Below are 16,502 nucleotides of genomic sequence, written 5' to 3' on the forward strand. Positions count from 1 at the left end.
CCCCTGCAACCACAAATAGGTGAGCACAAATAGGTTAGTACACACACACACATGCACACACATCAAGCTCTGAGGAATAATAACAAATACCATCTTTACAACTGGATATTAGATCCTGAGGAGAGACAGAGGGAACATTGAACAGACGTTTATGTACATGTCCTCATGTCTGACAAGTTGTACAAGATACCCAGATGTTGCACGTGTCTAAATTTCATCTTGTCGGTATTGTATACCATTCTTGTACAACCTGTCAGACACTGCAACATCAACTGCCTCCCAGCATACATACCTGGAGGTTACCTGGAGGTTATTCCGGGGATCAACGCCCCCGCGGCCCGGTCCATGACCAGGCCTCCCGATGGATCAGGGCCTGATCAACTAGGCTGTTACTGCTGGCCGCACGCAGTCCGACGTACGAGCCACAGCCCGGCTGATCCGGCACTGACTTTAGGTATCTGTCCAGCTCTCTCTTGAAGGCAGCCAGGGGTTTATTGGCAATTCCCCTAATGCTTGATGGGAGGCTGTTGAACAGTTTTGGGCCCCGGACACTTATGGTGTTTTCTCTTAGTGTACCAATGGCGCCCCTACTTTTTATTGGCGGCATTTTGCATCGCCTGCCCAGTCTTTTACTTTCGTAGAGAGTGATTTCTGTGTGCAGATTTGGGGGGATTACCAACAGACCCCTGGCAGTCTTCAAGCTGGCACTGGACAAGCACCTAAAGTCGGTTCCTGACCAGCCGGGCTGTGGCTCGTACGTTGGTTTGCGTGCAGCCAGCAGCAACAGCCTGGTTGATCAGGCTCTGATCCATCAGGAGGCCTGGTCACAGACCGGGCCGCGGGGGCGTTGACCCCCGGAACTCTCTCCAGGTAAACTCCAGGTAAACATGTACATAACCTTCTTCACGACTACGACAACTACTACTACAACTAACCCATCTCTTTGGGTAGGACCTACTTCCACTGGGGAATCCCGCCTTCCAGTGACTACGCCCTCTTCTGCTACACGTCCCCTTTCCACCTGACGTTAGTATATAAGTGCCAGGCTCCCTGCTTCTGCTCCAAAACCTCCACGACTACGTTGCTCTTCACACCAACTCCAAGGCTGAGGGACTGATTACCTCATCTTCTGTATATAATTCTACTGTCTTCAAGTTATGTCCTAGAATATGTATTGATAAAGCCTCTGGATGGCGAAACGTCTAAAATAAAGATACCCAGATGCTGCATATATGTCTTAATATCACATTACCAATTAAAATGCTTACCTTACATTGACTTAAATGTTAAATTTAATATATTTTTCTTTATTTTCATATTATTAATATATCTAGAGGCTGCATAAATTCACTAGACATATTTTGCTATGTCTGCGGGCAATTCATCCCTTCAGATTCCCGGAGCAACATTACTCCTTCATTGAAGTGCTGCTACTTTGCTTATTTTGGCCGCAAACTTGGAAACCAGGACAAACCATTTGCACCACACATAGCTTGCAAGAGTTGTATCAGTAAGCTCCAAATGTGGTCAGATGGACCGCCATGATGACTGCTACTTTTGTATGACTAAAGTAGCTGGATTCAACAAGAAGACTAAAGATTGCATAATATACCCAAATATTCCTTCAGGAATAAGGCCTGTTTCACACTCTGAAGATATTCCTGCACCTGTGCCACCTGAAACATGGCAAATTTCATCAGTCTGATACCAGTGATTCTAAGGAGATGGAAGTAGACCATGAACACCAACAAATGACGATCCCAAACCCTTCAACCAAGTTGAGCTCAATGACTTTGTGAGAGACCTTAACCTTCCAAAACACTGAAGGAACACAGGCTTCTAGCTCCTGGAACAACGTTCACTTGGTACCGTCATCGTGAAGCGGAATTCACTCAGTTCTTTGACAGAGGAATCTTTAGTTTTCTGATCAAATGTTTCTGGCCTTATTGAACACATGGGGTTGTCATACATAGCAGATGAATGGAGACTCTTCACTGATTCTTCTAAAAGAAGTTTAAAGGCTGTACTTCTCTACAATGGCAACACAGCTGCATCTGTGCCAATTGGTCATAGTGTCCAAATGACAGAAACTTACGCAAATATGAAGACACTAATATCTGCAGTCAAGTACCAGAATCACAATTTTCTCATTTGTGGTGATTTAAAAGTTATTGCTCTCCTACTAGGTCTTCAAGGAGGATACACCAAGTATCCTTGTTTTTCTGTGTCTTTGGGACAGTAGGGCAGACAGCCAGCACTATAAACAAAAAGACTGACCACCAAGAACCAGCTTCTTACCCGGAAATTACACCGTGAAAACTGTACCACTAGTTGAAAATTTCTGTGAAGGCCTTGAACAAGAATGGAACTGCTTTCAAATACCTGGAATCAAAGTTTCCTCGTATAAGTGAAGGCAAGCTAAAGGCAGGAATCTTTGTTGACCCTCAGATTCAGGAATTGATGAAGGACAAGCGTTTTGATGAAGCATTATCAGGTGTCGAGGTGAATGCCTGATTTTCATTCAAGCAGATTGTCCACAACTTCCTGGGAAACATGTGCTCCCCAGAATATGAAAAAATGATCCAAGACCTGATTTCAAGTTTCCAACAACTTGAGTCTAGAATGAGTGTGAAGATGCAATTTTTGCGCTCACATCTTGACTATTCTCCCAATAATTGTGGGGACTACAGTGAGGAACAAGGAGAGCGGTTCCATGGGGATATTTGCACCATGGAAAATCAATACCAGGGCAAATGGAATGTCAGCATGATGGCAGATTACTGCTGGTCATTGAAACGTAATGGTCTCGATGCACAGCACAAGCGAAAATCAAATTGGTCCTCCTTCCTTTGATTCAGTATGTAGGCTAACCAATAGGAGCATATTTTTTAAATAAAATCATTCGATCTGATTGATGTTGATTTGAAATTAATATGTTCTTAAAACTAACAGAAGGTGCTTTTACATAATTATTTGTCTAATTTAAATAAATTAAGAATTTATTAAAAATTTACATTTTTTTATTATCATTAATTTATATTTATTCAAAATCCTTACGTGATAGATAAAATGGTTTAGATATTTACAATCAGTAGCCCAAGAATATGTAAGATAGCAACCATGAATAAAATAAAAAATTGAAAATATACCAAACGCAGACCAGTGTTATATTGGTAACTCTTCCTCTTGCATACTTCTAACTCTCAGTGATCTCTGATCTTCGCATATTTCCACTTTAACACTTCCCACCCTGCACCGCTGTATGATCCTTGTAGGTTTAGCGCTTAGTTTTAATTGCAATAATAATAATCTGCAAGGCTGATCATATTGTCTTCAACTGTCTTCGTATATTTTTTTCTGTACTGAACTGAAAAAGCCACCAGCTGGCCAGACATCTTTCTGTACTGAACTGATAAAGCCACCAGCTGGCCAGACATCTTTCTGTACTGAACTGATAAAGCCACCGGCTGGCCAGACATCTTCATATAAAGAGACACAAGTGTTAACAGTTATCAGGTTCCTCAGCCTGACACACGAAACATGACAACATAATAACAATTAACTGGATGACGAACAGTTAGTTCAATAGGTTTATTATACACCTCATACCCATCCTGTGGGCGGTAGTCACTCTATACCCATCCTGTGGGTGGTAGTCACTCCATACCCATCCTGTGGGTAGTAGTCACTCCATACCCATCCTGTGGGTGGTAGTCACCCCATACCCATCCTGTGGGTGGTAGTCACTCCATACCCATCCTGTAGGTGGTAGTCACTCCATACTCACCCTGTGGGTGGTAGTCACTCAATACCCTTCCTATGGGCGGTAGTCACTCCATACCCATCCTGTGGGTGGTAGTCACTCCATACCCATCCTGTGGGCGATAGTCAAAAGATTACAAAGGTACATAACGGGTCCAGGGACTGGACCACAAAGTTTTGATAACTGAACAAGGTACAAAGGTAATGAACTCACAAGTTACAAAGAACACTGTAGTGGCATTTGAGTCCTTTTAATAATAGGTCTAAAGTGTTCAATCTAGAATTCTAGATAGATATCATTTAATTTATAATTAGTTTAAATGCAGTTCAAATAATTATGAAATACAAGGTGCACTAACCTATGTTTGTATCCTACAGACCGAGAAGTCACCGAGGAAGACGGTGAGTAAGCTGATGTTGTCAGCGGTGGAACAAGCTGACACGGGAGAGTACACTTGCAGTCCCACCGACCTGCAGCCTGCCGTCGTCACCGTACACGTGCAGGACGGTACGTCTGAGTATCAGATTTCATTATTATATTCACGTCTGAGTAGGTTACGGTACGCAGGGGCAGGGTTAGGGTACGTCTGGGCACCTCTGAGACGGTACAAGTACCAGTAGTGTTGTTACATTGTTTCTAGTAAGAGCACTAGTAGATGGAACTGCAGTAGCAGAAGAAAGACCTCTTGGCTGGAGTTGATTCTTGATATCAACTCTGTTAGAGTTGCTTACTATTCATTGCATCATAATATCCTATGACTCATTTGGATATCTAATTTGCAACACTGCCTCGTGTTCTTGTAGCATCTGTACTACGTCTAGGCTCCGTAATGTTATTAAACTCATGGGGAAAGCGCTAAACTCACTGGGGAAATGGAAAACAATAACATCTAATCTTAGGAAAGTGAGAATAATCCAATTACTTCAGTCAAGACACCTCCCGTGAAAGATATTTCTGCTGTGTATGGTGTGACCATATACCCTCTTCTTCGCTCCTTCCGTAACATAAAACCAAGTTTTAGGATTCTATTTTGGCAAGAGAGACATCAGTCTTGATGCTTTGCCTTTCGCTCCTGCGATCATCTTTGTTGTGTCCACTCTACAGCAACACGGTCTGGAGTTTTGAGACTCTCTAATCGCGGGTTGTATCCCCGTCCGTGGTATGGTTTGTTTGCAATCGTGTCATTACGATTTCGTAAGTCACTGAATTGTTATGAGTAAGTCACATATAAGAATAAAAGTATTTTGAGTGATTCTTAGCCAGAGTTCCTGAAGTTACTTATGTGTATGTAATCTTAGCCAATGATGCTGATTTTATCATTTATAATACATGTGCATCAGAAGAAGAGTGTGTGGGTTAATTGCTCGTCTAACATGGTTTGTTTACGGCCTCCTCTCCCCATCTCACAGCATCATAACTATTTGAACTAGAATTAAATTTTACTTAACGTTTGTCAGACCGTTTCTGAAATAATCATCAACGGAGTGAACTCTTCCAATTAATTTGGCATTATCTGCAGAGGTCGCGCAGGACTTACTGACTCCTGTAACCCGACCATAAATAAACCCCACAACCAGTATGGTTCTAACACTGATCCTTGTGGAACTTCAACAGTTACGCTATTCTAGCTTGTACTCGCCTAGTTGTGGCTGCAGGGGTCGATTCATAGCTCCTGGCCCCGCCTCTTCACTGGGCGCTACTGGGTCACTCTCCCTGCACCATGAGCTTTATCATACCTCTTCTTAAAGCTATGAATGCATCCTGCCTCCACTACATCACTTCCCAAACTATTCCACTTCCTTACTACTCTGTGACTGAAGAAATACTTCCTAATATCTTTGTGATTCATCTGAGCCTTCAACTTCCAACTGCGTCCCTTTGTTGTTGTGTCCCATTTCTGGAACATTCTGTTTCTGTACACCCTGTCAATTCCTCTCAGTATTTTATATGTCGTTATCATGTCCCCGTATCTCTCCTCGTCTATTCCGTGCAGTATTTTATGTGTCGTTATCATGTCTCCCCTGACCCTCCTGGCCTCCAGTGTCGTCAGGCCGATTTCCCTCAACCTTTCTTCGTAGGACAATCACCGTAGCTCTGGGACTAGTCTTGTTGCAAACCTTTGCACTTTCTCTAATTTCTTGACGTGCTTGACTAGGTGTGGATTCCAAACTGGTGCTGCATACTCCAGTATGGGCCTGACGTAAATGGTATACAGAGTCTTAAACGAATCCTTACTGAGGTATCAGAACGCTATCCGTAGGTTTGCCAGGCGCCCGTATGCTGCAGCAGTTATCTGATTGATGTGCGCCTCAGGAGATATGCTCGGTGTTATACTCACCCCCAGATCTTTTTCCTTGAGTGAGGTTTGCAGTCTTTGGCCATCTAAACTATATTGTGTCTGCGGTCTTTGCCCTTCCCAATCTTCATGACTTTGCATTTGGCAGGGTTAAATTCAAGGAGCCAGTTGCTGGACCAGGCTTGTAGCCTGTCCAGGTCTCTTTGTAGTCCTGCCTGATCCTCATCCGATTTGATTCTTCTCATTAACTTCGCATCATCTGCAAACAAGGACACTTCTGAGTCTATCCCTTCCGTTATGTCGTTCACATATACCAAGAACAGCACAGGTCCTAGGACTGACCCCTGTGGAACCCCGCTTGTCACAGGCGCCCACTCTGACACCTCGTCGCGTACCATGACTCGTTGTTGCCTCCCTGTCAGGTATTCTCTGATCCATTGCAGTGCCTTTCCTGTTATGTGTGCCTGATCCTCTAGCTTTTGCAGTAACCTCTTGTGAGGAACTGTGTCGAAGGCCTTCTTGCAGTCCAAAAATATGCAGTCGATCCACCCCCCTCTCTCTCTTGTCTTACTTCTGTCACCTTGTCACAAAACTCTAGTAGGTTTGTGACACAGGATTTTCCTTCCCTGAAACCGTGCTGGTTGTCAATTATACACTTGTTTCTTTCCAGGTGCCCCACCACTCTCCTCCTGATGATCTTCTCCATGACCTTGCATACTATACACGTTAGTGATACAGGTCTGTAGTTTAGTGCCTCATGTCTGTCTCCCTTTTTAAAAATTGGGACTACATTTGCCATTTTCCATACCTCTGGGAGTTGCCCAGTTTCAAATGATGTGTTGAAGATCTTTGTTAATGGCTCACACAATATCTCTGCTCCCTCTTTAAGGACCCATGGAGAGATGTTGTCTGGTCCCACCGCCTTTGAGGTGTCAAGTTCGCATAGCAGCTTCTTCACCTCCTCCTTGGTTATATGTACCTCATCCAGCACTTGCTGGTGTGCCCCCCTGTTCTGATTTCCTGGAGTCCTGCTGGTTTCCACTGTAAATACCTCTTTAAATCTTGTGTTTTGCTCCTGACATACCTCTTGGTCGTTTCTTGTGAATTCCCCATCACCCTTCCTCAGTCTGATTACCTGGTCTTTGACTGTTGTTTTCCTCCTGATGTGGCTGTACAACAGCTTCGGGTCAGTCTTTACTTTTGATGCTATGTCATTTTCATATTGTCTCAGAGCCTCCCTTCTTATCTGTGCATATTCGTTTCTGGCTCTTCGGCTGATTTCTTTATTTTCCTGAGTTCTCTGTCTTCTGTACCTTTTCCATTCTCTAGTACACCTAGTTTTTGCCTCCCTACACCTTTGGGTGAACCAAGGACTCGTTCTGTTCTTCCCATTATTTCTGTTTCCCTTGGGAACAAACCTCTCCCCTGCCTCCTTGCATTTTGTTGCTACATAGTCCATCATTTCTTGTACTGGTTTTCCTGTCAGTTCCCTCTCCCACTGAATGTCTTGAAGGAAGTTCCTCATGCCTGAGTAGTTTCCCCTTTTGTAGTTTGGTTTTTCCCATCCTATTCCTGCTACTCTCTCCACTTGGAGCTCAACTATGTAGTCGAAGCGCAGAACCACTTGATCACTAGCTCCCAGGGACCTTTCATACATGATACCCTCGATGTCCGAACTACTCATGGTGAATACAAGGTCCAGCCTTGCTGGTTCATCCTCTCCTCTCTCTCTGGTAGTGTCTCTAACATGTTGATGCATGAGGTTTTCCAGCACCACATCCATCATCTTGGCTCTACATGTTTCGGGACCCCCATGGGGCTCCAGGTTTTCCCAGTCAATCTCCTTGTGATTGAAATCACCCATAACTAGTAACTTTGCTCCCCCCATGTGTGCTCTCCTGGCCACCTCGGCTAGTGTGTCGATCATTGCTCTGTTGCTCTCATCGTATTCTTCTCTTGGCCTCCTGCAGTTCTGTGGTGGGTTGTACATTACTGCAATTATCACCTTATGTCCGTCAGACTGGATTGTTCCTACTAAGTAGTCCCTTTCGCCTGTGCCATCCATTCCTTCCATTTTCTCAAATTCCCACTGGTTTTTAATGAGCAGTGCAACTCCTCCTCCCCCTCTCCTCCCTCTGTCTTTCCTGAGGATTTGGTATCCGGATGGAAAGATTGAATCTGTTATTATTCTGGTGAGTTTTGTTTCTGTGAGTGCTATTATGTCTGGGGATCTCTCTTTGATTCTTTCGTGCCACTCCTCATACTTGTTTGTTATTCCATCTGCATTTGTATACCACACCTTCAACTTCTTTTCTAAGACTGTGGTCTGGGAGGTATATTGGGGTTGGGGAAGTGGGAGACCTGGTAAGGAACTATGGGTTGTTGCTGTGGGGGTGGAGTTTGTAGTGTAGTGGGTGGGGGCATTGGATGTGGCATGGGTGTTTTGATTTAGAGTGTTTGGTTGCACTGGGGTTGACCTGGTTGGGAGGCTTCTATAGGAAGTTGTGAGGAAGGCTGTATTTGATCTTCTTCCTGGGTCTGGGATCTCCTGTCTGTCTTCTCCATCCCCTCTTTCCTCCTTTCGCCTTTGTACCATCTCTCTCAGTTTCTGCCTTTCTTCTTGTGTTCTGTCGCGGTCGAGATACACCTTCCTGTATGCTGGCATGTCCCTTAATCGTGCTTTCTCCTGCAGGATCCTGGTCCGAGTCGCTTCTGCCTTGAAGGTCACTTTCACTGGCCGGGTTCTTTTTTTTACAAACCCCCCTATTTTCCGAAAATTTTCCAGCTGGGTCATGTCGTCTTCTCCTATTGCTTTCATGATGCTTTCAATTGTTTTTTTTCCCTTGTTTTCTTGCTTCATATGTTTCCCCTTCAACTTCCTGGAGCCCATACACAAAGACTGACCTCACCCTTTCATTCTCCCACTGCGTATCCCTGTGTATCCCTTCATTTAATTTGCTTTCCTGCACTGCAGCTTTCCTTTCTTCAGTTTCACTGGCTAATGTACTTGGGCTCAGTGGCCTGTCATTTTCCCTTCTCGGCTTTCCTTGGGCTCTGTTGTTGTCTGTTAGGGCCTCCACATAAAGCTTAGCTCTTTCATTTACTATAGTCTCCTCTGATAGAGCTTCTCCATGCAGTTGTGCCCCTTCTTTCCCTACAGTCCCCTTATTTGTGGCTGAGGTAGCAGTCTCTGTTGTCAATCCCAAAATGTTCTTTAGTTCTTTAGGCTGTTTCAGATTTTTCAGTTCCTCTTCTAAACTCTGTATCCTGGCCTCTGCTGCTTTGACATGCACCTCCCACTTCCTGCTTTCCATATCTATCCTCTCTTCCATTCTCATGCTAAGTTCTTCTAGTTTCTTTTCCCATTCATGATCTCTTTTTATGAGCTCTACTGCCCAATCTTGCTTTGCAGTTTCCTCCTCCTGTCCCTTGGTTTTTCTTGTTGCTCTCTGACAACCCATTTTTGTTTTATCCTGATTGCCTCAGAGTGGGAAACCTATTAGTTCTGTATGTTAGGTTAGTAGTGTGTATGTCAGAGTGTGGGGGGGAGGTAGTGGAGGAACTGTGGCTATGTGGGAGAGGAGTGGGGAGGGGTGGGAAGGGGGAGTGAACGGGGAAGGGGAGGGTGAACGAGGGAGGGGAGGGATCAGGGGAAGAAACGAGATGTCGGTGGTGAGGGGGGGGGGGAGTGTATGTGTGAGTCTGGATATGTGTGTGTGTGTGTGTGTGTGTGTGTGTGTGTGTGTGTGTACTCACCTATTTGTACTCACCTATTTGTGGTTGCAGGGGTCGAGTCTTAGCTCCTGGCCCCGCCTCTTCACTGGTTGCTACTGGGCCCTCTCTCTCCCCGCTCCATGAGCTTTATCAAACCTCGTCTTAAAATTGTGTATGGTTCCTGCCTCCACTACGTCATTTTCAAGGCTATTCCACTGCCTTACAACTCTGTGACTGAAGAAATACTTCCTAATATCTCTCTGACTCATTTGTGTCTTCAACTTCCAATTGTGGCCTCTTGTTTCTGTGTCCTCTCCCTTGAACATCCTGTCTTTGTCCACCTTGTCTATTCCACACAGTATTTTATATGTCGTTATCAAGTCTCCCCTGACCCTCCTGTCCTCCAGTGTCGTCAGGCCGATTTCCCTTAATCTTTCTTCATAGGACATTCCCCTTAGCTCTGGAACTAACCTTGTGGCAAACCTTTGTACTTTCTCTAGTTTCTTGACGTGCTTTATCAAGTGCGGGTTCCAAACAGGTGCTGCATACTCCAGTATGGGCCTGACATACACGGTGTACAGTGCCTTGAACGATTCCTTACTAAGGTATCGGAATGCTGTTCTCAGGTTTGCCAGGCGCCCATGTGCTGCAGCAGTTATCTGATTGATGTGTGCTTCCGTGCTTGATGTGTGTGTGTGTGTGTGTGTGTGTGTGTGTGTGTGTGTGTAATTTTGTGTGGAATTATGTGTGGGTTTATTATGTACTGAAAGGTAGGCGGCTTGTGCGTTGTAATGTAGCCTCAGTGGTCATTTGCTGCCCACAACTTCTTGTGACCTGACCCCCAACCTCCTGGGGCTTGACCGGCACGTACTTACAGTGTGTGTGTGTGTGTGTGTGTGTGTGTGTGTGTGTGTGTGTGTGTGTGTGTGTGTGTGTGTGTGTGTGTGTACTCACCTATTTGTACTCACCTATTTGTGGTTGCAGGGGTCGAGTCCTAGCTCCTGGCCCCGCCTCTTCACCGGTTGCTACTAGGCCCTCTCTCTCCCCGCTCCATGAGCTTTATCAAACCTCGTCTTAAAACTGTGTATGGTTCCTGCCTCCACTACGTCATTTTCTAGGCTATTCCACTGCCTTACAACTCTATGACTGAAGAAATACTTCCTACTATCTCTCTGACTCATTTGTGTCTTCAACTTCCAATTGTGGCCTCTTGTTTCTGTGTCCCCTCCCTGGAACATCCTGTCCTTGTCCACCTTGTCTATTCCACGCAGTATTTTATATGTCGTTATCATGTCTCCCCTGACCCTCCTGTCCTCCAGTGTCGTCAGGCCGATTTCCCTTAATCTTTCTTCATAGGACATTCCCCTTAGCTCTGGAACTAACCTTGTTGCAAACCTTTGTACTTTCTCTAGTTTCTTGACGTGCTTTATCAAGTGCGGGTTCCAAACAGGTGCTGCATACTCCAGTATGGGCCTGACATACACGGTGTACAGTGTCTTGAATGATTCCTTAGTAAGGTGTCGGAATGCTGTTCTCAGGTTTGCCTGGCGCCCATATGCTGCAGCAGTTATCTGATTGATGTGTGCTTCCGGAGACATGCTCGGTGTTATACTCACCCCAAGATCTTTCTCCTTGAGTGAGGTTTGCAGTCTTTGGCCACCTAGCCTATACTCTGTCTGTGGTCTTCTGTGCCCTTCCCCTATCTTCATGACTTTGCATTTGGCAGGATTAAATTCGAGAAGCCATTTGCTGGACCAGGTGTCCAGTCTGTCCAGGTCTCTTTGAAGTCCTGCCTGGTCCTCATCAGATTTAATTCTCCTCATTAACTTCACATCATCTGCAAACAGGGACACTTCTGAGTCTAACCCTTCCGTCATGTCGTTCACATATACCAAAAATAGCACTGGTCCTAGGACCGACCCCTGTGGGACCCCGCTCGTCACAGGTGCCCACTGTGATACATCATTACGTACCATGACTCGTTGTTGCCTCCCTGTCAGGTATTCTCTGATCCATTGCAGTGCCCTTCCTGTTATATGCGCCTGATGCTCTAGCTTCTGCACTAATCTCTTGTGAGGAACTGTGTCAAAGGCCTTCTTGCAGTCCAAGAAGATGCAATCAGCCCACCCCTCTCTCTCTTGTCTTACTTCTGTTATTTTATCATAAAACTCCAGAAGGTTTGTGACACAGGATTTGCCTTCCGTGAATCCGTGCTGGTTGGCATTTATACTCCTGTTCCGTTCCAGGTGCTCCACCACTCTCCTCCTGATAATCTTCTCCATAATTTTGCATACTATACACGTCAATGACACAGGTCTATAGTTTAGTGCCTCTTTTCTGTCTCCTTTTTTGAAAATGGGAACTACATTTGCCGTCTTCCATACCTCAGGTAGTTGCCCAGTTTCCAGGGATGTGTTGAAGATTGTGGTAAGTGGTACGCACAACATATCTGCTCCCTCTCTAAGGACCCATGGAGAGATGTTGTCCGGTCCCATTGCCTTTGAGGTATCGATGTCCCTTAGCAGTGTCTTCACCTCCTCATCATCTGTATGTATGTCGTCCAACACTTGTTGGTGTATTCCTTGTTGGTGTCCCCATCTGGTCTGTCCCCCCAGAGTCCTTCCTGTCTCTACTGTAAATACTTCCTTAAATCTCGTGTTGAGCTCCTCACATACCTCTTGATCGTTTCTTGTGAGTTCTCCACCTTCTTTCCTCAGCCTTATCACCTGGTCCTTGACTGTTGTCTTCCTCCTAATGTGGCTATACAGCAGTTTCGGGTCAGATTTGACTTTCGATGCTATGTCGTTTTCATACTGTCGCTGGGCCTCCCTCCTTATCTGCGCATATTCGTTTCTGGCTCTTCTACTAATCTCCTTGTTTTCCTGGGTCCTATGCCTCCTGTACCTTTTCCATTCTATGTTGCACTTAGTTTTTGCCTCCCTACACCTTCGGGTAAACCAAGGACTCGTTTTGGTCTTCCTATTATTTCTGTTTCCCTTGGGAACAAAACTTTCCTCTGCCTCCTTGCACTTTGTTGCCACATATTCCATCATCTCGTTTACTGATCTTCCTACCATTTCTCTGTCCCACTGAACCTCCTGCAGGAAGTTTCTCATACCTGTGTAGTCCCCCCTTTTATAGTTTGGCCTGTCCCCTTCAGTTCCTGTTACCTTCTCCACTTGTAACTCTACTATATAGTCAAAACTCAGAATCACATGATCGCTAGCTCCAAGGGGCCTCTCGTAAGTGATGTCCTCAATGTCTGAACTGCTCAGGGTGAACACAAGATCCAGTCTTGCTGGCTCATCCTCCCCTCTCTCTCTGGTTGTGTCCCTGACATGTTGATGCATGAGGTTTTCAAGTACCACATCCATCATCTTGGCTCTCCATGTTTCGGGACCCCCATGTGGCTCCAGGTTTTCCCAGTCGATCCCCCTGTGGTTGAAATCGCCCATTACCAGTAACTTTGCTCTGCTCGAGTGAGCTCTTCTTGCCACCTCAGCCAGTGTGTCCACCATCACCCTGTTGTTTTCTTCATACTCCTCTCTTGGCCTCTTGCAGTTCTGTGGTGGGTTATACATCACTCCAATGACTACTTTATGTTCTCCGGACTGAATTGTACCTACAATGTAGTCTCTTTCTCCAATCATGTCCATGCCTTCCATTTCCTCAAATCCCCATTGGTGTTTTATGAGCAGTGCAACCCCTCCTCCCCCTCTACTCCTTCTATCTTTCCTCAGGATCTGATATCCTGTTGGGAAGATTGTGTCTGTTATTGTCTCAGCGAGTTTTGTTTCTGTGACTGCTATGATGTCTGGGGATTTTTCACTGATTCTTTCATTCCACTCCTCATGTTTATTCGTTATTCCATCCGCGTTTGTGTACCAAACCTTTAGTTTCTTTTCTATCATTGTGGTCATGCAAGTATATTAGGGTTGGGGGAGCGAGAGCCTTGGTGGGGGCCTATATGGGGCTGTGGTATAGGTGGGGTTTGTGTTGATGGGGGTGGGGTCAGAATGCCCATAAGGGACAGCTGTTGGGGTGAGGTTTGTGATATGGGGGTTGGTGGCAGAGGGAACAGTGAGTGGGTTGTAGTATAGGTTGCTCAGTTGCGTTGGGAATGTCGCGGGTGGAGTCTTTTGGTGGGAGATTCTGTGGGGTGTGTTTGCCCTTCCTCCTGTGTCTGGGTCCTGCTCATTTTCATTGCTTCTCGTTCCTCCTTGCATCTCTGTACCCTCTCTTTCAGTGTAGTCCTTTCTTCTTGTGTTCTGTCGCGGTCGAGGTATACTCTCTGGTACCCCTCTTTGTCCCTCAGTCTTGCTTTCTCTTGCAGAATCCTGGTTTGAACTGATTCTTCCTTGAAAGTTACTCTGACAGGCCGTATCCTTCCACTCGCAAACCACCCAATTCTCTGAAAATTTGTCACCTGGGTCATATTGCCCTCCCCTATTGTTTTCATGATGCTTTCAATCATTTTTTTCTCCTCCTGTTTTATTTCTTCAAAGTTGGCCCCCTTGGCTTCTTGGAGCCCGTACACAAAAACTGACCTCGCCCTTTCCTCCTCCCACTGAGTCTCCATCTGCTTCCTCTGAGGCATTTTATTTCCTTATATTGACATGTTCTTGCCTTCAGTGTCTGCCCTTGTGTGTGTGTGTTAGGGAGGGATGGTTAGGGGGAGGTAGATCCGTTATACCTCTCTGTTTTGTCTTTCCTAGAAATGCTACACTCTTCGCTTATTGTCCTTTCTGGATTTAAGTTTCAATTATTGCTGTTATTATCCTATTCCTTGTTCACGTTTAGAGAGGACTTCCTAGCTTCCTAAGTGTTCTTACTACTAATAACTACTGTAATAGCTTGCAGGAGTGAGTGACCAGTATCTAACAGCGATGCAAGGCCAAGCCAAGCCAAGCCTGCGACATGCAAATCACAATATAGGTGATACTTGCGCTGGCAACGGTCGTGCCAAGTTGCCAGATGCTGATGACGTAGTCGTCGTACGTAGCCTAAATCCCTATTTTGGAGATCCTTCATCCGTGATGATTATAACCACATGTGCTCATACATCCCTCGTTCCTCACGCGATTTCACTTTTCACTTATGATAGTATACACTTCACATTATATACACTTCACTTTATATGTATAATGGCACACAACTTGTCGTGACGTCACTGCTTTAGGCCTACCGCTGCCTAGTAGACCAAAACGTTTGGATAATTTTGGATAATGATAATTTCAGGCTTTCTCACGACTTTTTCTAACTAATAACTTTAGTTATCACTCGTATTATTGCTCACTGACGATGTCACTACCACTGATTACTGTTAGCAGTCACTGCACCCTTAAAAACACTAGGATTCTCGGAGCCTTGTGTGCCCACGTTTGCACCCACGGACCCACGCGGTGTGTGTGTGTGTGTGTGTGTGTATGTGTGTGTGTGTGTGTGAATGTTTACTGACATACTTGAAACCACCGAGATCTGTTAGCGACAGTCAAGTCTGGGATCCCAGTCACGCAATTGAAACAACAGTTGTTGACATCACTAAATCATGGTCTCTTTGGCCTGATAATACCTACAGTTTGCCACCACTAATTCCTCTTTCCAGACCCCACTTCCCCTCACCCCCAGCGGGTCCTTACCTGTTAGTCCGTCTGGTCTCTCTTCTTTTTAATGCGTTTCTCTCAGCATTGTAAAAAGCTCCATACTTCTTCTCTCTTCTAAGATCGTCTGGTATAGCTTTTTTGTCTCTTCATATCTTCACATGTTCGCCATCTTAGCAAACCCTGATATGCTTGCCCAGAAGCCTGGAAAATTCTTTGTTGTGGCCCATTAACATCACATAGTCTGCCGCTGTTATAAGGTTTTTGGTCAAATATGATGATATGTTTGGTGTGATATTCACTCAAAGATGATTATTCTTAAACGATATTTGTATGTTTTCATCTTTCAAGCTGTACTCTGATTCTGGTCTTTCCTTTCTCTCCCTAATTTCCATGACCTTTTACTTTTACAGTTGAATTCCAGAAGCGACTAACTTAACTATAATCACAGTTTCACATAATCGGAAAACAAAGATAAATAAATTTACTTCAGCTCTGGCTGGCCATTTATATAGATCTAGTATAGTAACTGTTCTAGTACAGGGTAACAAGGGTTACCCTTTCCTATCTAGAAATGTCTGCATTTACTATTGACACTGACGATAATAAGGGCCAGTAGTGTAGTGAAGAGGAGGGAGAGAGACAATGATAAAGCAGCAAAGAGGAACGAAGGTAAACAAGAAGAAACAGGGGCGTCAAACTAAGTGGCTCATCTACTTTGTGTTTAGACTAGACAGTGATTACTGGTAAGTGATTAGGAGAGCTGTGTTTTACAGGACGTGACATTATTCTCCTCTGCCTCGTTACATTTTCATTGATCCAGAACTACACTTTACCGTGTGTGTATGCGTGTGTGTGTGTGTACTCACCTATTTGTACTCACCTATTTGTGGTTGCAGGGGTCGAGTCTTAGCTCCTGGCCCCGCCTCTTCACCGGTTGCTACTGGGCCCTCTCTCTCCCCGCTCCATGAGCTTTATCAAACCTCGTCTTAAAACTGTGTATGGTTCCTGCCTCCACTACGTCATTTTCTAGGCTATTCCACTGCCTGACAATTCTATGACTGAAGAAATACTTCCTAATATCTCTCTGACTCATTTGTGTCTTCAACTTCCAATTGTGGCCTCTTGT

At 45.0% G+C, this 16,502-nt stretch overlaps 1 protein-coding gene across 1 annotated transcript in view; it reads left to right on the forward strand.

Annotated features, from left to right (window-relative positions):
• Positions 1-16,502, forward strand: part of LOC128700117 (zwei Ig domain protein zig-8-like) — a 197,594-nt gene that overhangs the window by 166,733 nt on the left and 14,359 nt on the right. The window contains exon 9 of the mRNA XM_070100830.1: positions 4,141-4,270. Coding sequence (XP_069956931.1) covers positions 4,141-4,270 — 130 coding nt within the window. The remainder of the gene's footprint in view (positions 1-4,140; positions 4,271-16,502) is intronic.

The sequence above is a fragment of the Cherax quadricarinatus genome, chromosome 74, assembly GCF_038502225.1.
Source record: "Cherax quadricarinatus isolate ZL_2023a chromosome 74, ASM3850222v1, whole genome shotgun sequence".
Classification (NCBI taxonomy): Eukaryota; Metazoa; Arthropoda; class Malacostraca; order Decapoda; family Parastacidae; genus Cherax; species Cherax quadricarinatus.